General features: G+C 37.9%; 1 protein-coding gene across 5 annotated transcripts in view; it reads right to left on the bottom strand.

Annotated features, from left to right (window-relative positions):
• Positions 1 to 24,318, bottom strand: part of Spag9 (sperm associated antigen 9) — a 127,182-nt gene that overhangs the window by 76,172 nt on the left and 26,692 nt on the right. For 4 of the 5 annotated variants that reach the window (XM_027424322.2, XM_027424323.1, XM_027424324.1 and 1 more), the window contains exons 3-4: positions 9,270 to 9,340; positions 4,108 to 4,202 (exon numbers count right to left, since the gene is read on the bottom strand). In XM_027424322.2, coding sequence (XP_027280123.1) covers positions 4,108 to 4,202; positions 9,270 to 9,340 — 166 coding nt within the window. Of the gene's footprint in view, positions 1 to 4,107; positions 4,203 to 9,269; positions 9,341 to 18,498; positions 18,518 to 24,318 lie in introns of those variants that run through there. The other variant, XM_035448078.1, reaches the window with a different exon arrangement.

The following is a 24,318-nucleotide window of genomic DNA, read 5'->3' as shown; positions in this document are numbered from 1 at the left end:
CCTTTTAAAAGGGCCCTGCCCACCCCTCTCTCTCTCTCTCTCTCTCTCTCCTCTCTCTCTCTCTCTCTCTGTCTCTCTGTCCCTCTGTCCCTCTGTCCCTCTGTCCCTCTCTCCCCCCACCTCCCCTCTCCCCACCTCTCCCCTCCCCTCTCCCTACTGCCTCTCCCCCTCCCTCTTCCCTCCCGCCTTTTTCCTCTCTCTTCTCCCCCCTTTCTTCTCTCCTCTCTCCTGATGCTCCTGTCTCTAGAGGCCAGTCTCCCCACTTTCCTTTCCCGTCTTTATGATCCCTTTTCTCCAAAAAAAAAAAAAAAAAACCTCTGCTTGAACCCTGTCACATGGCATCTTTCTCTCCAGTGCCACTTTTCTTAAATTACAACACTTTCTTCACTGGAGTGGTGGTGCATACCTGCAGTCCCAACACTTGTGAGGTAGTGGCAGGGTTAGGTTAGTTTGAGACATGGGTTCTCTGTGTAGCTTTGGAACCTGTCCTGGAACTCGCTCTGTAGACCAGGCTGGCCTCAAACTCACAGAGATCCACCTGCCTCTGCCTCCCGAGTGCTGGAACTAAAGGCATGCACCACCACTGCCTGGCTGATTTTATTTTCTAATGAACCTTCATGCCTGAAGTAAGAATTGAATTGATTGAATCAGAGTGTGTCTAATATAAAGCTAGAAGATAGCACAGATTTCTTGAGAATCCATCACATGGATTCTAACAAAATTCAAAATACTGGCCAGTCATTAATTAGAATCATCTTCCCATAGGGATTCCTTTTCACACATATGGAATACTGAACACATTTTAAAGCTGTTGAAGGAAAGAATCTTCTTTGAACCCAAGTTTTACTTTCATATTCCACCTATATAATCTAAAATACAAGTAAAATTCCCAAATCTCTCTTTTGCTTTTATCAGTTTTTCAGAGAAATAGATCTCTAGGAAGGGGACTTTCAGCTATCTGTCAAATGTGTCAAAGATGCCATGGGTTTCTCTGCTCTGGCTCAGAAAAGTGTTATCACCATATGCTCCTCTCTGTATTGATCAATTAGATAACTGATGGGAAAAGACATGTAGTTACATAGGTTTGATAGTATACTACTCTCAAAACACAACTCTTTCAAGGCAAACACTAGTCTTGAAGTTTGTTGGTGTGCATGTGTGGTACTGTATGGATTAAACCCTTCAGTAAAAGTCAAGAGCTAACCAAAGAAGGGAGCGCTTGTAGAAAAATACCAAATGGCAGATTTAAATCCCTAAACCGAAACACCTGCAATCACTGTCAGCTATTTTACTCCCTAACGGAAGTAAAGCTGTCAAGTATCAGAATCTTTGATATGTTATTTAGCTAATAGCTTTAGTTCCATATACTGATTTTTAAGTTGGTTACTTAAATATCAGCTTATATGTAGATCTGATTTTAAAAATATTTATTTCAAATAGCCTCTTGGCTATATTCACAACAAAAGCAATTGAATAGTAAGATCTACCTTACAGAAAAAGGACAAGACAAAAGATTACATGCATTGAACAACTCACTACGTGGCAGGTACTGAGCCAGATAATTGATTTACAATACTTGATCTAACCAACCAGGAAATAGGCACTGCTTTCTCAAATTTCAGAATAGGAAAAATGATGATCCAAGACTTTATGTAATAGTAATGGCAGGACTGAGATTAAAAACCAGTTCTATTAAAAATGTGAGATACACAAATGACTGTGAAGTTGATTTACTTATATAATGGACCATGCATCTTGTAGCTGTAATGAAGTGAAAAATAACAGCTCACTTGATTTTTTTTAAATCAAATCACCGAGGTAAATACTTTAAGAGGAGGAAACTAAGAGATGAAACAAATTTCTAAAAGCCCAAGGGCTGCATACATGGGACAGTGCAGCTCCAAGTTTAGCCACTTCATAGCAATGCCTTCTCCAACAGAACTTAAGCCTAAGACAGTCCCTTAATATTAATTAGTCACATATTTTTGAGTTTTAATTTCCTTACTTCCTAAGTATACACAGACTTGAACACAACTCTTTCGAGTACTAATATATACAGAACAGTCAGATTGTTCCTCACTTTTATACACCAAGAAAGAGCCCAGCAGGAAACACAATCCCAGCACTTGAGGGGACACTGTTCCTGTAGGGTTCAAGGCCAGCTAAGGCTACATGATCTGTCTCAAAACAAATAAAAAGGAAAGAAAATAAATGACCAAGTACTTTTAGACCTTATGAGAGATCTAATTTCTGAAAACCAAATGTAAGCTGGCCTATGAATAAAAAGAACCACAGGGTAAGGGAACTACTTCCATTCTTCCTGCCTAAATCGGAATTAGGATTTAAGTGTTTCTGGAATCGCTTAAACAGTAAGGAGCTAAATTCTATGAACTTAAAATCATGTACACAATAGAAACCTCAACAAATCAGATACTTTGAGCTTATGAGTTAGCAAACAAGAAAGCAAAACCATCAACATTTAAGATGTGGCAGGTGGTTCGCTCAAGCTGCAAGCACAGTGAACAGGAGCAAAGCTACACAGGCTGCTGACCACCCCCACAAGCAGGCATGGGCATTTGTCGCCCAGGAGTACAAAGAAAAGAAAGGGCGACATCTGACCAAACAATAGTGAATAGGCTTTGTAAAGCTCTTGCTCTCACAACTTTGATGTCCAAATAATGAGGGAGAGGCAAAGGCATTCTATTTTTGTCTTAAAAATTTAGATTTGTTTTTAGTTTAAAACATATTCAATGGTAGCAGAAAAATATTAGTTTCCATCAGCTGTTACTAAAAATTATAAAACTCATAACAAACCTTTCCTCAGGCAAAGGGCAACTCAAACAAAATAAGCCTATATTCTGTGGCCAACCATTTTTTGCAACACCCACAATAAAAGCAATCTGTCCCTCAGTACTCAGAAGCTAAATCCAGAGCTATACAAACTTGGCCCTGGCACTCTGCTCTTGCTCTTCCTCTACTCTTCAACATTCAGACCACACTGACCTTGTATTTGTGTACAAGTGCAACAGAAAATCCCTTTCTTTGGTCTATAATTTCCAAACACAAAGCAGAGTTCCATTTAGGAACCTATAAAATAATAGACATCCTAGCTTGAGGCCTTTTTTCCATTGTCTGAACCTGCAACCGAAATGGTTACAAAGCAGACCCATGGCGCTATTAAAAAAAAAGGAAAAAAAAAAAAAAAAACCCACTGGCGAAGCAGGAGCTTCCCAGAGAGACTGGAGTACCTGAGTATCCGTGGTAGGTTCTGCGTCAGCGCTGGCACACCGGTAGAAATAGAAAAGTGCACAAGCAGCAAAACAGAGAGGGATACTAATACAGCAGAGTTAATGACCACCGCCCCGCCAACAAAGCCAAACACAAACAGCAGCATGCATCCAGGATTCATGGCGCTGTGCTGGCATGGTGAAACGTCCGAACCAGGAGGCCTACACGGGGGCCAAAGCGGTATCTTTGTAGTGAGGATCTGTCATTCAGCCGCTGCCACAAAAACAATGCCATCAGCAGCAGCTTTCCACTCCATCCTGCAGCGGCTCCCAAGTGATGACGTCATTCCGCTCTCCCCACCTCATAACCACAGAGCGTCTGTTCCTAGCTTTTATGCAGCAACCCAGAGGACAGCCGGCCTATTAACTACGTTCCTCTCCACTAAGAGTCTTGGCTTAGCTCATTGGCTACAATACCTAGAGATCTACATAATTTATTCACACTCCTACATCAAACAGATGGCTGGCTAATCCTTTCAAGCATGCCTCTCCTGCAACAAAAAGGACCAATTATATGGGAGAAATGAAAAATTTTGTGGGTACAAACTGGAAAATTTCAAACCTACTCTGATTTCCCACCAAGTATCAAAAAAAAATTAAAATCCTACAATATGTTGCTTATAATTTATAAGGCTCATACCTTTTTAACGGTTATGTCTATTTTTGCATGCTATTCTTTGCCTTTGCATACCAACCACAGTAGACATTTTTTTGGAAGCAGACTAACTATTGTTTCCAGATTAAAAGACAGGAAAACAGGAACAAAAGATAGATTATTGATTTCACATTTTCTCAGGCAAAAATGTGTAACAAAGCTTACCTAATTCTACTATGAGCTGTAGCTTCTAGTTGATCACTCCCTGAGAGCTGATGAAGTTTGGTTCTTTCTAAGTGTTCCATATAATTATGGATCATCTATATTAAGAAAGAAAAAAAGATACAAAATTTTAGGCTATCACCCAAAATAAAACACAGAATCATAACAAAACAAACATTTTGGTACAACTTTCTTATTGACAAGATTACTCAATTTCATGTAAAGGAGTACTAGGAATGAAATAATTGTAATGGCAAAGGGAAATGCAAATGCTCACATTGAAGATGCTAAAGTCAGTAAAAGTAGCTAACATCTTCCTTTGCATTACAAAAAATGATAGTTGAGAAAATTCTAAAGTATTTTCTCCTGTGCTAATTTACTAACATGAGTTTTTAATACAATCATCTATGATAATAATAACAAATTAATAGAAATAAAAATCCAGAATACTTTGATTCTGAGTCAGATAAGGAGCCATATGATAAAAAAGTTGAATATGGATGTGAGTTTGATACCCAGTCCTCTTCCACAAATAACACTAACACACACATACATACACACACACACACACACACACACACACACACACACACACACACAAAATATAAAATAAAACTTAAAAGGCAGCCAGGCATTGGTGGCACACGCCTTTAATCCCAGCACTCGGGAGGCAGAGGCAGGTGGATCTCTGTGAGTTACAGGCCTGCCTGGTCTCCAGGGCAAGTGCCAGGATAGGCTCCAAAGCTATACAGAGAAACTCTGTCTCGAAAAAACCAAAAAATAAAAAAAATTAAAAAATTAAAAAAAAAACTTAAAAGGCTAGTCTAAATGAGAAATGTTAACAGTAAAGAAATATGAATACAGAATCACAAGGCTACTTACACGTTTTATTTTAAATGTATACTTTTCTCTTCCATGCTTTTTTTTTTTTTTTTTTTTTTTTTTGAGGGGGGTGTTTGAGACAGGGTTTCTCTGTGTATCCCTGGCTGTCCTGGAACTCACTCTGTAGACCAGGCTGTCCTAGAACACACAAGAGATCCTGCCTCTGCCTCCCGAGTGCTAGGATTAAAGGCTCTTCCATATTATTTTAAGAAGAATTTTTCATAAATTTTTTGTTGTATCAGCAAATCAAAGAACTGCTTTCTTCTTGTATCAAGAAGAAACTTCAAGAAAAAAATTAAACTGAGACTAATATAGCAAAATGAATGTTGGGACTAATATACATAAATAAAATTGTCAAAAAGGTTTTAGAAAGCCTTGGTTGAGTTCTTACACCTGGACAGTAATCATATAGAGGTAATCTGTTCAAATGGGAGAATGTAAAGAACAGAAACTTCCTCCAGATTGCTTTTATAGTAATTAATTTATTCAATAATATATAATAAGCAAAATATAAAGCTAGAATCAATTTTACATCCAAATAGCTTATTCTAGATTGATTCTCTATTATCTCAAGTATTTAAATACTTAGATTTAGAAAATGTTGCATCAAATGATTGATTCAAGGGATGATATCCTGGCATTCGAAATGGTCCAGTGTGAAAATACAGACCAAACTAAAGTAGCCCTTACCAGGACAGGGGAACAACAAAACAACAGCCATCATAGCGAATGCCAACCATTTTAATTTAACTATTTTTAATTTAATTCTCTAACATCACAATTTTACAGATAACTCCCGGGTATAAGATAAAATAACTTGCATATATCTAGTTAACAATTAACTGTTTTGTCATTAGCTTTAAAGCCAGGGCTAAAATCTGTTTGATGCAGCTACTTAAGAGGTTAAACACTGCAGGACCCATGTTGCATCTGCCCTTTTAGTTAACTCTCCAGGCAAGCAATGAGCTCATTGTCCTTTCTCCCTCACACCCACAAGAAAATCCCACGCCCTAAAACATTTCTGTATATTTAAAACATGCTATATCTCACAAACAAACAGAAGAAAAAAACTACATTGCACATAAAATTTTAATAATGATTCACAATATGGTTATGATTTTAAAAGTGGGAGAGTGGTGAAGGAAGGGGGAAGGCCAGTACTTTAGACAGAAAAGAAATTCAAGAGTGGCACAGGGCATTTTTTAGACAAGGTACAATTGGGTCTCCCAGTGTTAGTTAGCCCTTTTCCAACTCAGATAAACTACCAATTTTCTCAGTATGCAAACTAATTTGCAAAGCTAGAGGTAAATTCTGTAACAGCTGGAGTCATCAAGAAGAATTGCAACCTTATTGTCTGAAAAATTGTTGTTTGAGATAGGCAGCAACTGTCCTTCACTGAGACATCTTCACAGCAAAGGTGGACTCTAACAAAGTACTAACAAAACCAAAAAGCAAAGCAATGGTGAAGTTTTCCAGAGCATGGATTCTTTTAATTTTGGTCACCTGCCATTTTTCTACATGCAATCCCCAAAGCTATTATCTTAAAACCAATGCGATTCTATGACACATACAGGCTCAGAAAAGCAAGTGCAACATTCAGCCTAGGTGATCTATACAACAAGTTAGGTGTGGTAGCATATATCTGAAATGCTAGCACTTGGAAATGGATGCAGAATAATGAGTAGTTTAAAGGTCCATCCTTAACTAAATAGCAAATTTGAGGCCAGTCTGAACTACCTTTTTTAAAAACATCATTCATTACTATTAATTACTTATGACAGTTAAACATACCTCTCCAAATATATTTTAAATTATTATCATTGATAAGTAATACAAGTAAATACCACATACAGGACATTACTCCATAACTGAAATGAATAGTGTAAAAGCATCAACTATAGGCTTTTTAACAAACTAAGTTTTTAAAAATACCCTACTTTCTAGTAAATGGTATTTTATTAAAACACATTTTTGTTTTGTTGTCCTGGTTTTTCAAGACAGAGTTTCTCTGTGTAGCCCTGGCTGCCCTCTAACTCAGGATCCAACTGCTTCTGCCTCCCAAGTGCTGGAATTAAAGGTGTGAGCCACCACGCCCAGCTAGCATGGGTATTTTTAAAGAATGGTTTTTTAATTAATTTATTTTTATTTTATGGACATTGGTGTTTTCCCTGAAGGTATGTCTGTGTGATATCACTAGATCCCCTGAAACAGGAGTTACAGAAAGTTGTGAGCTGCCATGTGGGTGCTGGGAATTGAACCTGGGTCCTCTGGAAGAGCAGCAGTGCTTTTAATGACAAGTCACCTCCTTCAGCCCCAAAAGACAGGGCATTGTTAATATACTTTTAAAAACTGTTCCCAGGGCTCTATGATCTTTTGTGGTCAATCTTTTCCTTCTACTAATGGATATCAATTCTGTGACATTTTGCATTCCAGGTAGTAATACTTATCCCCAATCCCACAAGTGGGAAAGAATTCAAAAGCAAGTGAAATTGAGTGTAATGCAATTTTATAGTGCTTAAAAGCAGCAACATTGGTCCCTACCATGAGCAGGATAGGTTACACAAGCAATGGAAGAAAAAACAGAAACTGAAGACGACAAACAGGGCTGTGGGAATATCTCAATAATGTTGCTTAGCATCAGCAAGGCCCTGGGCTCAATCACTATCAGTGAAATAAATGGGTAGGTAAAAACTAGAATCAAGTCAGGTGGTGGTGGCACACAACTTTAATCCCAGCACTCAGGATTAAAAACAAACCAAACAAACATGGGAAGAGGGGGAAGGAAGCTACGAGAGTGAGAAGGAAAGAAAAGGAAGGATGCAGAGGTCATGAGGAAGCAGAAATTTTGAGTCAGGTGTAGATTAGAAGAAAGGACATATGACAGGTAGGATTTTAGTTGGGGGTGTGGTAGAGGGGGAAGGGAACTGGGATCGTCATGTAATTCAATCTTGTTTGTAATTCAAATATACAAAAATAAATAAATAAAATAATAAAAAAATAAAAAATTTAAAAAAGGAACTAAAAATATACTATGAAAGTTGTTACCAAATCTGAATGTTTACATCAGGTACCACTACACATATCTGGACGTTATTCTAAATGAAAGAGATTTAACCTGAAAAAAAAAAAAGAAAAACAAAAAACAAAAAAACTAGAATCAGAAAACATAAAACAGGATTAGTAAAGGGAAAATGGACAGGATTGGTGGTACACATCTTTAATCCCAGCATTGGAGGCAGGGGAAGGTACAATTCTGTGAGTTCTAGGCCAGCCTGGTTTACATAGTGTATTCCAGGTAAACCAGGGTTACAGAAAGACATACAAAGAAGGGGGTGGGGGAGGGGAGGACACACGACAGGAAACCGCTGTAAAATTCATTTAGTACATGAATCCCAGACTGAAATACACAGAAACATCACTCTGACAAAATAAATACAATGTATTAAATACATGACAAACTCTTAAAAACAAATAATACACTTGGGAGGCAGAGGCAGGTGAATCTCTGAGTTTGAGGCCAGCCTGGTCTACAGAAGTGAGTTACAGGATAGCCTGGGTTACATAGAGAAATCCTGTCTCAAAAACAAAAACCAAACCAAACAAAAAAAAACTAAAGGAGGCTGGAGAGATGGCTCAGCAGTTACAACCCCTGGCTATTTTTCCAGGTGACCTAGGTTCAGTTACCAGCATCCACATGGCAACTAACAACCATCTGTAATTCAGTTCCAGAGGATCTGATGCTCTCTTCTGGCCTTTGAAGGCACTGCACTTACATGGTGCACAGACAAACAGGAAGAACACTCATACATAAAATAAAAAACAAAAATCTAAAATTTAATATATAAACAAATCTCAAAAAAACTAAAATGCTGAAAATTAGAATTCCTTTAAACACATTTCAATGTGTTATAACTGTGATATAAATCCTTTACAACTAGATAATATAAATGTAGAAATATATACCAATATTTTACCAATGCAGCATTTTTTCAAACTAGTAGCAAATCAATTTTCTCAGCATCATGTAAACTTTTTACCATATGCACAAAGATTTTGCTGGCCAACCAAGGAACTCTCTTAAATAACTAAATATAAATTTCCTACATGAAAATTTAATTTTGGATTTAAAAGAATAAAAGTCAACTTTGGTAAATGCCACATGACATCTAATATTTTCTGGAAATGATGCCTATGAATTATTCTAATTTTCAAAGGAAACTTTAGACATATGAAGTCCATTTCTGTGCTCCAATATTAGGACAGTAAGAACACCCAATACCCACCTCAGTGTGTCTCTGATGCAGTGCGTTATATTCCTTCTTCAGCTCTGCTTCTCTTTCTTCAAGTCTGCTAACTGCAATAAAGATACATATACTTAATCAAAACATGTGCAGAAATTTACTTTTAAAAGTCTGTCTTTAAAATGTTGTGTGTTATCCGTAAGTCTTAGCAACTTTACAGCCCGGTACTCCATGTGAAGCACAAAGTGACCTCATTTCATCAACCTCAAACACAATCTTCAGAGAAGAGTAAAATAACAGATTGGTTCTCTAGCACATACATGTCTATCAGATCATCCTTCTACAGCTTTTTATATGCTAGAGAATTAAAAAACAAATATCGCACAAGTCTCAACCTGTGTCAGATCCCAGATGGTTGATTTCAACCATTTTCGAGTATCAAGCTCTTTTTGCAGTACTAGCAGGATGACAACACCTCAGTTTAAGTATTCTCTGCTTTTAGTCTTCTTGATTTCAGGGACTCATCTTCTTTTATTTAGCTCCCTCTGCTGGTGGATTTTGTGAAGTGCATTGATGTGGAGCAGGCTCACAAGATGCTTTAAATATCAAAACAAAAAGGAAAAGGTTTAGATTCTGAGACACAAAATATCAGGGCAGGATTTTAAAGGAGACTGGTAGCAAATAGGAGTGATCAAGAACAGAGGGGTTCCAGGAAGCCCATGAAGAAATGAGCAACACTGGGCTGACATTAATGAGCAAGCTCCAGATACACTGCTGCTACAGTAACCCTGAGTTATGAGGCAGAGGCAGACTGGGGCAGTTGAAGAAGCCCACCATGGCTAAGGGCAGCAGAACAGTCACAGTGCTACTGGCACTGTCAAGGCTCAGTTAAGTCTGCTGGAAAGCCATGATTATTTGGAAACATTCTCTTGTGTAAGAGTCAACAATGAGTTACAAACACAAGAGGCTCTGGTACTCACAGCTTGTGCTGCAGGCACAACTGTGAATGCCACTGCAAAAGCACACATAATTTTTATAAGCTGTGTGTTTACATGTGAAGCACCAAATAAAACAGTAATGTGCTTCCCAGTTGTAGGTTTGTATACACTTGCCTGCCAGAATTTGTTGGAATGTCTTAGAAATGTGTCATTATTTAGAAGAACTCCAACTCTTCTTGTAATTTTTTCATAATTGAGCCTGCATGTCCCTGGCTCACTAAATTTCACCACATTCCACAGTCTTGTGGAATGCACTGTCTTACACCAGGCAGGTGATGAGCATCTCCTGTTCATTCTATGCTGTGGCCCAAAGCAATAATAAGCCACTAATAATATAGATGCATTAGGACAACACAATGAATGCTAAAACCAGACTTGTGGTACTGCTCATTTAAAACAAAAAGCCAAAACAAGACCCAAATTGTGGCTATTTAGTAACAATTTCAAAGTAAATATTTTTGAAGGATTAATAGGAACAAAAAGTATAAGGGCATTTATCTGTTCTATGGAAACCACTCAGCAGTGAAAAGCACTGCTGCTCTTGGAAAGGGCCCAGCACCCACACCTGGCACTAAGTCCAGCTCCAGGGGATCTGATGTGGTGATGGCCTTCATAGGAACTTGCATGGGATGAACTCAGGAGCTCACACACATGTACACACACACACACACACACACACACACACACACACACACACACACACACACACACACACAAAATAAATAAATAAATAAATAAATAAATAAATAAATCTTTAAAAAGGTCTTAAACGGGGCTGGAGAGATGGCTCAGAGGTTAAGAGCACTGACTGCTCTTCCAGAGGTCCTGAGTTCAATTCCCAGTAACCACATGGTGGCTCACAACCATCTGTAATGAGAGCTGGTGCCCTCTTCTGACATGCAGGCAGAATGTTGTATACATAGTAAGTAATTCATTTTTAAAAAATGTGTTAAACATTGCCTATTACTGGGGCTGGAGAGATGGCTTAGAGGTTAAGAGTACTGGCTGCTCTTCCAGAGTCCTGAGTTCAATTCCCAGCAACCACATGATGGTTTAAACTATGATGAGATCTGGTGCCCTCTTCTGGTGTTCAGGAATACATGCAGGCAAAAGGCTGTATACATAATAAATAAATAAATCTTTAGAAAAAAACATTGCCTATTACTTATTAACTAAGCTTATTTAAAAGTTAAGGAAATCCCAAGACTACTAGACACATAGTAATTTTTAATTACACCTCTGTGTCAATATATATTTTCTTTTATATTTTTTATTACATTTACTTATCTTCTGCATGTGGTGAGAGGGGTGGTATGCATGCCACAATAGTGTGTGGAGGTCAGAGGATAACCAGTTGCAACCAGTTCTCTCTTTCCAATATGTGGGTTTTGTGGTATTAAACTCAACTCAGACTTGGTAAGTTACCAACTAAGTCACCTCACCAGCCCTGTTAGTGAAACCCTGTCATGGAAAAAAAAAATCAATTTGTAAACAGTTTGGCAAGAATTAATAAGGTGGAGTGTTTTCCAACCCTATGACAAAATACTTCATTGCTAAGAAATACATAGTTGTATCCATCATTTTAATTTGGATATGAAATGTACCTTAGAGGACCGTGTGTTGTAGGCTCTTTAGAGAAGTGACTAACTGAACCTCATCAATAGAACCTACAAAACCCTCTCCCTGATCCAGCCAAAGCAATGAAGCCAGTCAAAATGGACTTAAACTTCTGAAATAATGAGATAACACAGATCTTTCCTCCACTGAATTCTTTTCATGAGGTATTTTTGCTACAGTAATGAAAAGCTTACTACCACACACCCAGGGGCATTAAAAATGGTGTTCAATCATCCAAAGCTGAAAAGAACCCACCTGTCAACCCATAGCCAAGAGGAGAAAATATTCACATCCAGGAATACTATATAAAAATGAATAAATTATTTTCAAACTCATTAAAGACAAATGCCACAAATACGATAGCAAGAAAAAGAAGCAGAAATTAAAAAATACAAAAATTCCACATAAAGTGTTAAAGAAATTACAGTAGTTACCTTTGGGGTGGATTTAGTTGTCTATTAACCATCCTACTCCAGTTCAAACATAATGTGCATCTATTTGCCTAGGAACTCCCTTTAGCTTGAATATTCATTTAGTACGTCCTCTAACAATTGCTATATGTTATGCATATAGCAGAAGATTTAAACAGTTATCTGGAACCACTACAACAATTTGTGCTGTTCCAACTGCAGAATTTACATGAGAATGCAAGCATGCACCAAAGTGGAGAATTATATTCTTTTTTACCCTGATACACTTGCAACAATGCCCAAAGGCATAAAAGTGGATAGCCTATAAAAATGTTTAACAATACTAAACTGGAGTTACCCAATGTCATCATTAGGAAGTTATGAAATGAAATTCATATGATAGAATATAATGTTTTGCTACATTACTGTCACATGACTCAGTAAATTAATCTTTCTGGTCTTATTTCCTTGTTTAGTAATAACAGTTCATATTAAAATTAAGTGAGTTAGCCGGGCGTTGGTGGCGCACGCCTTTAATCCCAGCACTCAGGAGGCAGAGGTAGGCGGATCTCTGTGAGTTCGAGACCAGCCTGGTCTACAAGAGCTAGTTCCAGGACAGCCTCCAAAGCCACAGAGAAATCCTGTCTCGAAAAACAAAAAACAAAAAACAAAAGAGAGTGAGTTAATATTTGCAAAGGACAGAGAATAGTGCTAGCATGAATATATTTTCCCCCCCCAAAAAAAAAAAAACAGTAATTAAAGGTGTTTCTTAAAAGGACATACCAATACATGATTGTGCCTACCAGAAAATAGACAGGTGCTGGAAATGTATCATAAAAAATAAACACAAAACTAGGCCAAGCTGAGTGATGGTGGAGCACTCCTTTGATCCTGACATTCAGGAGGCAGAGGCAGGCAGATTCTTTAGTTTAAGACCAGCCTGGTCTATGGAGATAGTTCTAGGACAGCCAGGGCTACACAGACAAACCCTGACTTGAAAAAACAAAATAAGTAAATAAATTAGATAAAATAAAATAAAATAAAATCTATAACCAGGCATGATGTTACACACCTTTAATTCCAGTATTTGGGAGGCAGAGGGAGGTGGATCTCCATTTGAGGCCAGACTGGTTTATGCAGTGGAGTTCCAGGCTAGCCAAGGCTACAGAGTAAGACCCTCTCAATCAATCAATGGCTAAATAACAACACGAACAGCAAGATGTCTACAAAACCAAAACAACTGTCTCCCAAAGCAGCTCTTTCCTATAATCCTAGTCAGACAAAAGTCCTGCAGCCACCTCCCATGCCCACACCTGCTCTTTACTTCCTTTCTTCCCTCCCTCCCTTCTTCCACACCACAATTCCAACTATTACGTCAACCTGAAACATCTCCCACAAGCTCGTAAGTTGAGCACTTGGTCCCAAGCTGGTGGTTCTATTTTGGGAGATGGTGGAGATGGTAAGAGGGGGCCTAGTGTGAGGAGGCAGGTTATTGGGCCACCATGACTTTGAAGGTTGCACCTAGTCCCCACTCCTTCCCTCCATCTCTGCTTCCTGTCATATCCTTCCCACCCAAAGCATTGAAATCTGACACCATGAGCCAAAATATAGCTTCCCTCCCTCAAGTTATTCATGCAAGGTATTTTGTTACAGCAGTGAAAAGACTTAGCACATCATCTATCAGTAAATTCAATGTATCTCATCTTCAAAATAAATCTAAACCAGGTGTGGTGGTGGTGGCTTTAATCTCAGCACTTGGGAGGCAGAAGTGGGAGGACCTTTGTGTGTTAAAGGCCAGCCTGGTCTACATAGTGAGTTCCAGGGCAGTAAGAATTACATGGTAAGATCCTGTCTCAAAACCAACAAAAATCTAGAATCTGACTATTTTTTTCCATCTCTGCCATTAGTCTAGCATACCATCAAACACTTGTACTATTACAATTATCTCCTGATTAGTGTCTCTACTCAGCTTTTGTTCTATATTCTCAAAATAGTAGTTTGGGTAGAACACCATGCTTAAAATTCTTCAATGAGCCAGGTAGTGGTGGCACATGCCTTTATAATCCCAGCACTCGGGAGGCAGAGACAGGCCGACCTCTGTTAGTTCAAGGCCAGCCTGGGCTACAGAGTGAGTTCCAGGACAGCCAGGGCTATTAAACAGAGAAACCCTGTCACAAAACAAAACAAAAATAAACAAATAAACAACCAAAACCAAAATAAATAAATAAATAAATAAATAAATAAATAAATAAATAAATCCAACAACAAAAATCTTCAATGAGGAAACACTCTTACAACAGTCCACAAGACTTTTCAGGATCTAATGTGTCAAGTCATACCACCCTTCATTACCAAACCCTATGGGGAACACTGATGTCTTGTTAAGAACTAAATTGTACCTTCATCTCCAAAACACAGATGGAGGTCCTAACTAATGCATCTGTGTTTGGCAATAATCTTCAGGAGCATAATTAACAGGCAGGACTAGTACCTTCTAAGACAGAGACACTAGAGCTCTTTCTATATATACACACAGCAATGGTCATGTGGGCATGTAGAAAAAAACAAGACTACCTGCAAGCCAAGGAGAAGGGCTTCAGGGAAGAAAAAAATAAAAAAGCAACCTGTTATAGCTTGATCTTGACCACCCCCCCCCCAGCTTCCAGATTGTGACAAATAATATTTACACTTGTTTTTTATTTTAGTAGCTTTAATAAACTAAAACACAACTATGATTAAATATACCTTAGGATTGCTTAGATATGCATAATATTTCCTAAGACTTAGCCAAGTTACAGAGCCTATAGCTTACAGAAACAGGTCCTGACTGATTTTATATTAGCTCACTAATCAACTTTGGCTGGCATGCTTTACTGAAATGTACCATTTTTGTAAGAGTGTTGGGAACTAGACATTACAACCCCAATATAGGACTAATTTCTGTATGTTTCCAATATTTATATGAATTAATATTGATCATCATTAGGATTGACTTAAGTTTATCCACAATTATTCCTTAAAGATCAATTGTTTTGTTTTTCTTAAACATTTCAGATTATCTCTACCCATAATTCCTCCAGCCCCCATTCACAGCTTTCTAGCCATTAGAATTATTTTCTGCTTCATTTATTTCCACATGGCACCATTTTCTTATTTTTACCTAAAACAACATATGAAGCTAGGTTTGATACCTGTAACCCCAACTCTTAGAAAAGTGAGGCAGGGGCTAGAGATAGCTCAGTGGTTAAGAGCACTCACTAACTGCTCTTCCAGAGGATCCAGGTTCAACTCCCAGCACCCACATGAAGGGTGTAACATGAACTGTGTGTAACTTCCATACTAGGGGACCTGACCGTCTCAAAAAGACATACATGTAGGCAAAACATCAGCACACATTAAAAAACAAAAACAAAAGAAAAGTGAAGCAAAACAGTTTGAAATCAGTCTGGTCTCCATAGCAAAGAGACAAATGACCACAGGGTAGGTAGGTGGATGGATGGATGGATGGATGGATGGATGGAATGAATAGATTAGATAGACAAACACACACAAGATAAATAAATAGGAGTTACAGAACACAGACCACTTGTCCCTTATGTGTTAAGTTTTCTTTGTTTGGAGACAGGATCTTACTATGTTGTAGTCTTGGCTGGCCTGGATGTCAGCATGTGTGTTAGTTGGTTTTTTGTTGTTGTTGTTGTTGTTGTTGTTTTTTATGTTGTCTTTTGTTTCTTTGTTTTTGAGGCAGGGTCTTACCCACAGTATAGCCCAGGCTGGCCTCAAAATTCATAGTAATTCTCCTTAGTATCTTGAGGACCAAATTATAGGAGTGTACTACTGCATCCAGTGTTTCAGTGGACTTTTTATAAAACAGATATAAAATTGAGCCCCAACACAACTTTCCCACTATCATCATCCCTAGGTAAGAGTGGCACACTGTCTCTGATCTTTGTGTTATCTTCATAGTTTGTTTGTTTGTTTGTTTTTTGGTTTTTTGAGATAGGGTTTCTCTGCGTAACAGTCCTGGCTGTCCTGGAACTTGCTCTGTAGACAAGGCTGGCCTCAAAGTGCTAGGATTAAAGGCGCTGCCACCACCAGGCTCTTTATAGGTTTTTCTTTTCCAGAATATCATGTAGTCAAGACCATACAGTATATATCATATTTTCAAATTGCTTTCTTTGCGGCTGAATTATATCCATTATACAGATTGCTAATATACAGTTTATTTTTTAAAGATTTATTTATTTATTTATTTATTTATTTATTATGTGCACAGTGTTCTGCCTGCATGTATGTCAGAGAAGGACACCAGATTTCATTACAGATGGTTGTGAGCCACCATGTGGTTGCTGGGAATTGAACTCAGGACCTTTGGAAGAGCAGGCAGTACTCTTAACCACTGAGCCATCTCTCCAGCCCCTATATAGTTTATTTTTATCAGTTATTTTCATAATAGTCAAGGGTCAGTTAAGCTCAAAAGTTCATTTTCTTAATTAAAAATGTATTTTAACACACTTTCAACTAGGTTGGACATGATGGTACTTGGGAGACAAAGGTAGGAGAATCAGGAGGTTCAAGGCTATCCTCAGTTACATATCCAGTTCAAGGCCTCCCTGGGTTAAGTTTGATTCTGCCTCAAAAAAACAAATGAAAAAAATTGTCTTCTCTTCACCAAGTAACCCACAGTAGGAAGAATACACAGATAATTGCTAAACTTGAAATATATTCACTCCCTAGGCTCAACATTTGACCAAAATCACCACCTAACAAAAGCTGCTAGGCTGAGGCAAAGGCCCCCTTTATAAACCAAAGTAGTTTCCTATTGCATACCCCTACTCTTAGTTATGTGTTCCGTCCCTGTGCCTAACCCATTATAAACTGTCCATATCCAATCCTCCATTTCTGCTCTAGTCTTCCAACTTGTAAGATGTTATCAGAAGCATTTAACTTTTAAAATTGTATACGAACAAGAAATAACAAGTCATTATATAGCATGTATCTTAACAATAGAGATACACTCTCAGAAATGCCTCACTATCCAGTTTCATCACTGTGCAAACATGCAGTGTACTCACACAAACTTGGTGAGTCACAAGGTGATAAAACTTCATAGGACTTCTGTGATAATGCAGTCCATCAGACTGAAACATTATTATACCTTCTGTAGCTATATAATTTTCATAGCTTGCATGCTACAGCACCAAAGTTAAGTTTAAAATGTGCTTTAGTTTTTAAACATAAAGTCCTCATAAAAGCTATTCTAGATCATACAGCCATGCTTGAAGAGTAGTTATGTCTTTGTTACTGGGATAACCTCTGGCAGTTCTTTTCTCCTTCCTAATGCCTACAAAAAAGTATCTAGACAGAAATGGTAGATGATTCTCTGTGTTTTGTGTTTTCTTTACCTGTACTATGATATAAATACCAATGCTATCTTTTTAGGCACATATACTACAAACCATATAAATACATTAATTATATACCATATACATATGCTCAGATAATACAATGTACCAAGATTAATAATACAACTTCAGAAGCACTCACTCTTTTCTGAACACACAATAACTCCATACAACAACATATCCAGTAAACAGATTACTCAAGGCCTGAGTAACAGTAAATGGTATAGCCACTTCCGAAAATACCTTTTAATACAGGGAAAGCCATCTTGAGAGCCCTGAGTGCCACTAAGGAACAAGCAAAGGGAAGGGAAAAGAGGGGAAGAAGAAAAAGGAAAGTAGGAAGGAAAACCCCACCAGGGCAAGAGCTGTACACATCCCCCACAGCCTCAAGTACCATAAAATTAGCCAACACCTATGCTGCATTACATCTTAGATATAATAAGAGATCATTTCTTGTTAGTGACTGAATCCAGAATTTAAAAAGAGCTCAGGAAAAACCTTAAACTCTTACGATTATTACACTCATCAAGACTAGTTATGTACAACCTAGCATTCTATGGAAATAAGCAAGAATCTATTTATGATAAGCATTCTGACAGTTTTTAACTACTAATTTTCTGGGAAGAAAAACAAAATAAAATCATGGGGTCTAAAAGGGAAAGGGGGAAGAACAAGAAATAGAACATTAAAAAAATAATCTAAAACTTCCCCTCTAATAAAAGCGGATGGAGATACTTCAGCTCATTTTGAATGCTCTCTCTATCCGGCTTTCCAAAGAGCATGAGCATATGATTAAGGCAGGAAGAGCCACCTGCTCTGCCGGCTCAGAATCAGAGCTTACCTCCTCAGATTGGTGGCCTTTGCCAAGTTTGGAACACCTTCCATCTCTGTTGTCTTCTGCCCCATCAGACTGCTGATAGGCCTATGGGGGGAAGAAAGAGAAACAGACCCGCTAGAATGCCACATCCGACTATTATTTGCCTTCTCAATAGGAATCATTAGTTCTTACTGTTCACGAAGGCAGATAGTCCAATTGTTACTAGACCAGCATCAAAAGCCCAAAAAGTAAACAAGAACCAAGAGCAAACAATCTCAGACAACACATCAAAACAGTGATAGAAACCTGTCCTTGACCAAGGCCTTCACCACCTCTGTCAAAAGATTTTCAGAAAGATGTTACTTGTCATTAATCAAAAACAAAATGTTCAACTATATTTTTAAATTTTCATGAATCAATGATTCTTAAAACAGAAATGTGGTAACTTCAGAAACCTTCAATGTTAAGGACATCTCATCTAACAATCTATGTCACTGCCTTCAAGATGTCTCCCATTCCACAACAGAAATCTGGCTTCTCTCCAACCTAGTCTCTAAATAAAGAGGGGCCATGCTTTACCTCAGCACATATACCTGTGTTATTGTCCACATGATCACAGAATACTTCCTCATAATGTACCAAAACCAACAAAATGACTTCCTTAAATTTAATCTTCTGAAATTATAGAAAGACAGCTTGGTACATGCCTTAGCCATTCATCCCTTTATATGTTAGAGGAAAAATAAATCAATTAATCCATTTTCCTGTTCTCTAAGTTAAATAAGCAGAAATTCTTTCATCTTTATCCATAAATAAATGCTTAATACTGTTAGTCCTATGTATTAGTTATAAATCACATCTTTAATGTTCTTAATGGAAAATACTGGCTATAAAAGTGGAAGAGCCCAAATTAAACACGAGCCAGAGCAGAAGACAGCGTTACCATAATGCAGAAGTCATGACAACTACCATTTGCATAAATTCTATTGTCTTCATTTTCTGCTTAGCCTTTTGTATACAGCCATTTAAAAAAAAAAAAAGCCCTCAAATAAAGTTTAGGAAATACAGATTTCCAAATCTAAAAGAACTAGACTCAGCCGGGTGTTGGTGGCGCTCGCCTTTAATCCCAGCACTTGGGAGGCAGAGGCAGGCAGATCTCTGTGAGTTTGAGGCCAGCCTGGTCTCCAGAGCAAGTGCCAGGATAGGCTCCAAAGTACACAGAGAAATCCTGTCTCGAAAAAACCAAAAAAAAAAAAAAAAAAAAACTAGACTCAAATTAAAATGAGTTAAAAACAATCTTCTGCGGTCTGGAGAGATGGCTCAGCGGTAAAGAACACTGACTGTTCTTCCAGAGGTCCTGAGTTCAATTCCCAGCAACCACATGGTGGCTCACAGCCACCTTGAGTGAGATCTGGTGCCCTCTGCTGACATGCAGGCAGAAGACTGTAAACATAATAAACAAATAGAATCTTCTGCACAAGTAATTCCAAGTTCTTTTTTTTTTTTTTTTTTTACTTAGGAAACATAAATCTGAAACTTCTAAAGTTACCTTTTTAAAAAGCACATGCTTTCTTTCAACAAAACCACAAATCATCAGTTATCTAACTTTATCACTCTAAAAATTATGTAGAAGAGATTCTTCTATTGACAAGATGAAACTAGAATAGGTAAGATGACTTATTGCAGTATTATTCAGCATTTTCAGATTTCTTTTTCCTGAAGTGCTGGAAATTTAAGCTAGCTAGGGTCTTACATTAAGCAGGCATTCTACTACCCAGCAGTGTCCCTGCCGTCTATTTAGAATATTAAAATTTACTGCAAAGCACAGAAAAGGAACTGACAAAGATTTCATCAGCCTGAAGATTTAGCTCCCTCCAATATTAACACAGGCATGAAAACAGACCTAGAAACTTCTGAAGTGTGAAAATTCTCAACTATCAATTACCTCATTAACAGATATTGCTTGGAAGGTCTGCTTGGAGCCATGTATTCTTTTAAAACACACAGTGTGTTAACGACCATAGTACTTTTACAGAGTCTCCAACTAATAGAGTGGCTATGGTTATGACAAAGAAATAATTATTTTCCTTCCAATAACAAAGTTGAAGGCTTGAAGCATCTTACTAGACTGGGATCTTCATCAAATTGAAAAGGCAAATGAATATTGTGGTGATATATTATTTATGACTTATTAAAGCTTGCTTGAGGATTCAGAAAACAAAGTTAGCCACAAGCTATAGAGGTCAGGAGGTGGTGGCACACACCTTTAATCTCAGGATTCAGGAGATAAAGACAGATCTCTATTAGTTCAAGGCCACCCTCTAATGACTGCTCTTCCAGAGGTCCTGCGTTCAATTCCCAGCAACCACATGGTGGCTCACAACTATCCGTTATGAGATCTGGTGCCCACTCCTGGTGTGCAGATATACATGGGAGCAGAATGTTGTATACATAATAAATAAATAAATAAAATCTTAAAAAAAAATCATTACCATCTACATCGTCATCACAAACAGCAATTAACACTATCTTAGAGAAAGTGATCTAAACTCAGGAGCTGAGGCGGGCAGTCAGTCCCAGAGCAAGCAGCCTGAGTGCCAATATGTTGTTAACTAAGGTCCCAAATCAGAATCTATAACAGCATACCACTACTATGAAGTACTACAAATGCTCATATTCCTGGACCAGCTTCATTTAATATATTTAATATATTTAATATATTAATATTCTAAGAAAATTATGACAAGAGGGGAAACCTATAGAGTGAAACAGTATTTACTACAATATGCTTCATTTTATTAAGGGAGGAAAAAAAAGATCTGTCCAACCAGTGGACAGATCCCCAACCAGTGAATTACAATTCCTACCTGGCTCACATTTACCTTTTACCTTGATTTTTGTATTTCCTTCCTTCCTTCCTTCCTTCCTTCCTTCCTTCCTTCCTTCCTTCCTTCCCTTCCTCTCTTCTTCCTTCCTTCCTTCTTTCCTTCCTTCCTTCCTTTTCTTACTTAAAACAGGGTTTCACAGAGCCCAAGATGGCATATCTTCTAGGAGTTCAAAGTATTGAGACATTTAAAAAAACTGACTAGGAGGCCAAGTAAGATGGCTTGGTGAGTAAAGGCACTTGCTTCACCAGCCTGATAACTTGAGTTCAGTCCCTGGGGCCCACAAGGTGAAAGGAAGAAGTTAACAAGTAACTCTTCCAAGTTTTCTGTGACCTCCACAAGTATGATGTGGCACATATGTATGTGCACATGAACACACACATGCTAAATAAATGTAATTAAAAAAGAAACTTTTAAACTGGTGGCACTCGCCTTTGATCCCAGCACTGGGGAGAGAGAGGCAGGTGGATCTCTGTGAGTTCAAGGTTAGCCTGGTCTACAAAGCAGTTCCAGGATAGCCAGAGCTGTTGTAACACTGAGAAATCCTGCCTCACTCCCCCTCAAAAAAAGGAAAAGGAAAAGGAAAAGGAAAAGGAAAAGGAAGAAAGAAAGAAAGAAAGAAAGAAAGAAAGAAAGAAAGAAAGAAAAAGAAAGAAAGAAACAAAGAAAGACCACTTTAAAATTTGATTAGGGCTGCCAAAATATATCAGGGGTAAAGACATTTGCTTTGTTAGCCGAGCAACCTAAGTTAAGATCCTCAGAACTCATGTAAAGGCACAAGGAGAAAGAACCCATTTAACAAAGTTGACCTCTAACCACCAGGTGTGCTGTTTGTTCAAAAACAGATTAAAATTAAGATAAGTATATGTATACATAAGTATATAATGTGTAGATATATAATAAATAAAAACCATGCAATGAAAAATACTTAAGGTACAAAGCTGAGTGTTGTAAAAACAAATAGAATAACTAGAAGGTCATAACTCTAAACTTCTTTCCCCACCTCCTCAACAGCATGATTTCTTTGAACCCAAGAGCCTCATTCTTCTGTACCACAACCAGACCATAACCACCATGGAATGCTAGACATACTGTAGTTTGTAGTTCATACTTGACTGTGCTTAAATGTCTGTATTTACTTGACTCATTCAATATGTAGCTTATAAGATTAGAATAGTCAAGACAGAAACAATGAGTGTAGAAGGTATTTTCTGACTTTAAAAAAAATTACTATCACACTATGAATGGCAAAGTTGATTAGCTGTAAAATTCCAAATTGGACTTCTCCAATTTCCATATCTCTTACATACCATATATATTTTCAGATTCTTCTTGAAGAATCATGAAATGTTAATTAGCAGGAGTATCACTGTTACTCTTGGAAAAGCATTTTGAAAAATGCTTATGTTGGGGGCTGGAGAGATGGCTCAGAGGTTAAGAGCACTGACTGTTCTTCCAGAGGTCCTGAGTTCAATTCCCAGCAACCACATGGTGGCTCACAACCATCTGTTATGAGATCTGGTGCCCTCTTCTGGTGTGCAGATAGACATGGAAACAGAATGTTGTATACAAAATAAATAAATAAAATCTTTTTAAAAAAATGCTTATGTTGGATAAATCAAAGCTATTTCAAGTTAGTTCGAAGTTTGGGAACAACCAGAAATCTCCAAACTCAAACATTACCACAAAATTGGGACAAAATTTTTAATAAACTCAGCTTCTTAATGTAGTTCAGTCATATCACTATCTGATAAAATCCACACTATCAAAAGATGTAAAGAGGGGCTGTTGACATGGCTCAACTAATAGAGACAACTGCTGCCAAGCTGATGGTCCCCATTTCAATTACTAGGACCCACAAGATAGATGGGGAGAACCAATTTCACAAGTGTGCCTCTGATTACCACCACATATGCACTGTGGCACACACACACCCCTTCTAGCCAAATAACCGTGATTTAAAAAAAAAAAAACCTGTGAATACTGTTTAATTCAGTTCCTGTTTCTTTACTTATTTCTTGTTTTCATGTTGAAAAAAGAACTGTAACCAAAATTTCCCCTTCTAAAATAGGAAATGCCCTTCAGAGCAGAACCTGAACTTCTAATGACTACTTTAAAAGAATACATGCCTTGGAACACATCAAGCAGAACTGACACACTCAGAAATTTATAATTAGAGACTTTTCACTGTACAGACAAAAACTTAGAAATTGAAGCCAATGTGGTACTGCACACCTCTAATATCAGCATTCAGGAGACTGAGGCTGGAGGATGGAGAGTTTGATGTCAGCATTACCTATATCTCAAGACCTGTGTAAATAAATAAAATAGTATGACAGTCTACAGCAATCTATTTTCATCTTTTAAAAAGCTCTTACTCCCAGGCCTGGATTCCCAAGAGTATAAGGCACCAATGATAGTGATAATTACTTCTTGCCATCCCATCTTTTAAAATAAGGGGCTTGGAGCTAGAGAGATAGCTCAGCGATAAAGATATGCACTGCCAAGACTGATGACTTGAGTTCGGTTCCTGGGGCCCACATGATAGAAGGACAGCACCAAATCCCAAAAGTTATCACTGACTTCCACATGCATGCCATGGCACATGGGCATAAACACACACACACACACACACACACACACACACACACACACACACACACACTTTAAGTAAAATAATGTTTTTCAATTAAGGTGCCGAGTCAGTAAAATGACTCAGCTGGTAAAGTACTTGTCACACACACCTGACAACCTGAGTCTGATATCCAGCACTCTAGTGGAAAGAGAACTGACTCCACAAAATTGTCTTCCTCATGTCCACACGTGCAACAAATATACATATCACTCACAGGCACTGACACACACAAATATTCTTTTTTTTTTTTATTTAAGGAGCTAAGTAAAAGCTGGGGAGACAGCTCAATTTGTAAAATGTTTGCCTTGCAAACTTGAATACCCG

This window comes from Cricetulus griseus, chromosome 7 (assembly GCF_003668045.3).
Source record: "Cricetulus griseus strain 17A/GY chromosome 7, alternate assembly CriGri-PICRH-1.0, whole genome shotgun sequence".
In the NCBI taxonomy this organism is placed as follows: domain Eukaryota; kingdom Metazoa; phylum Chordata; class Mammalia; order Rodentia; family Cricetidae; genus Cricetulus; species Cricetulus griseus.
The sequence above is the reverse complement of the archived record's forward strand: the minus strand, read 5'-3'. Positions and strand labels throughout refer to the sequence as shown.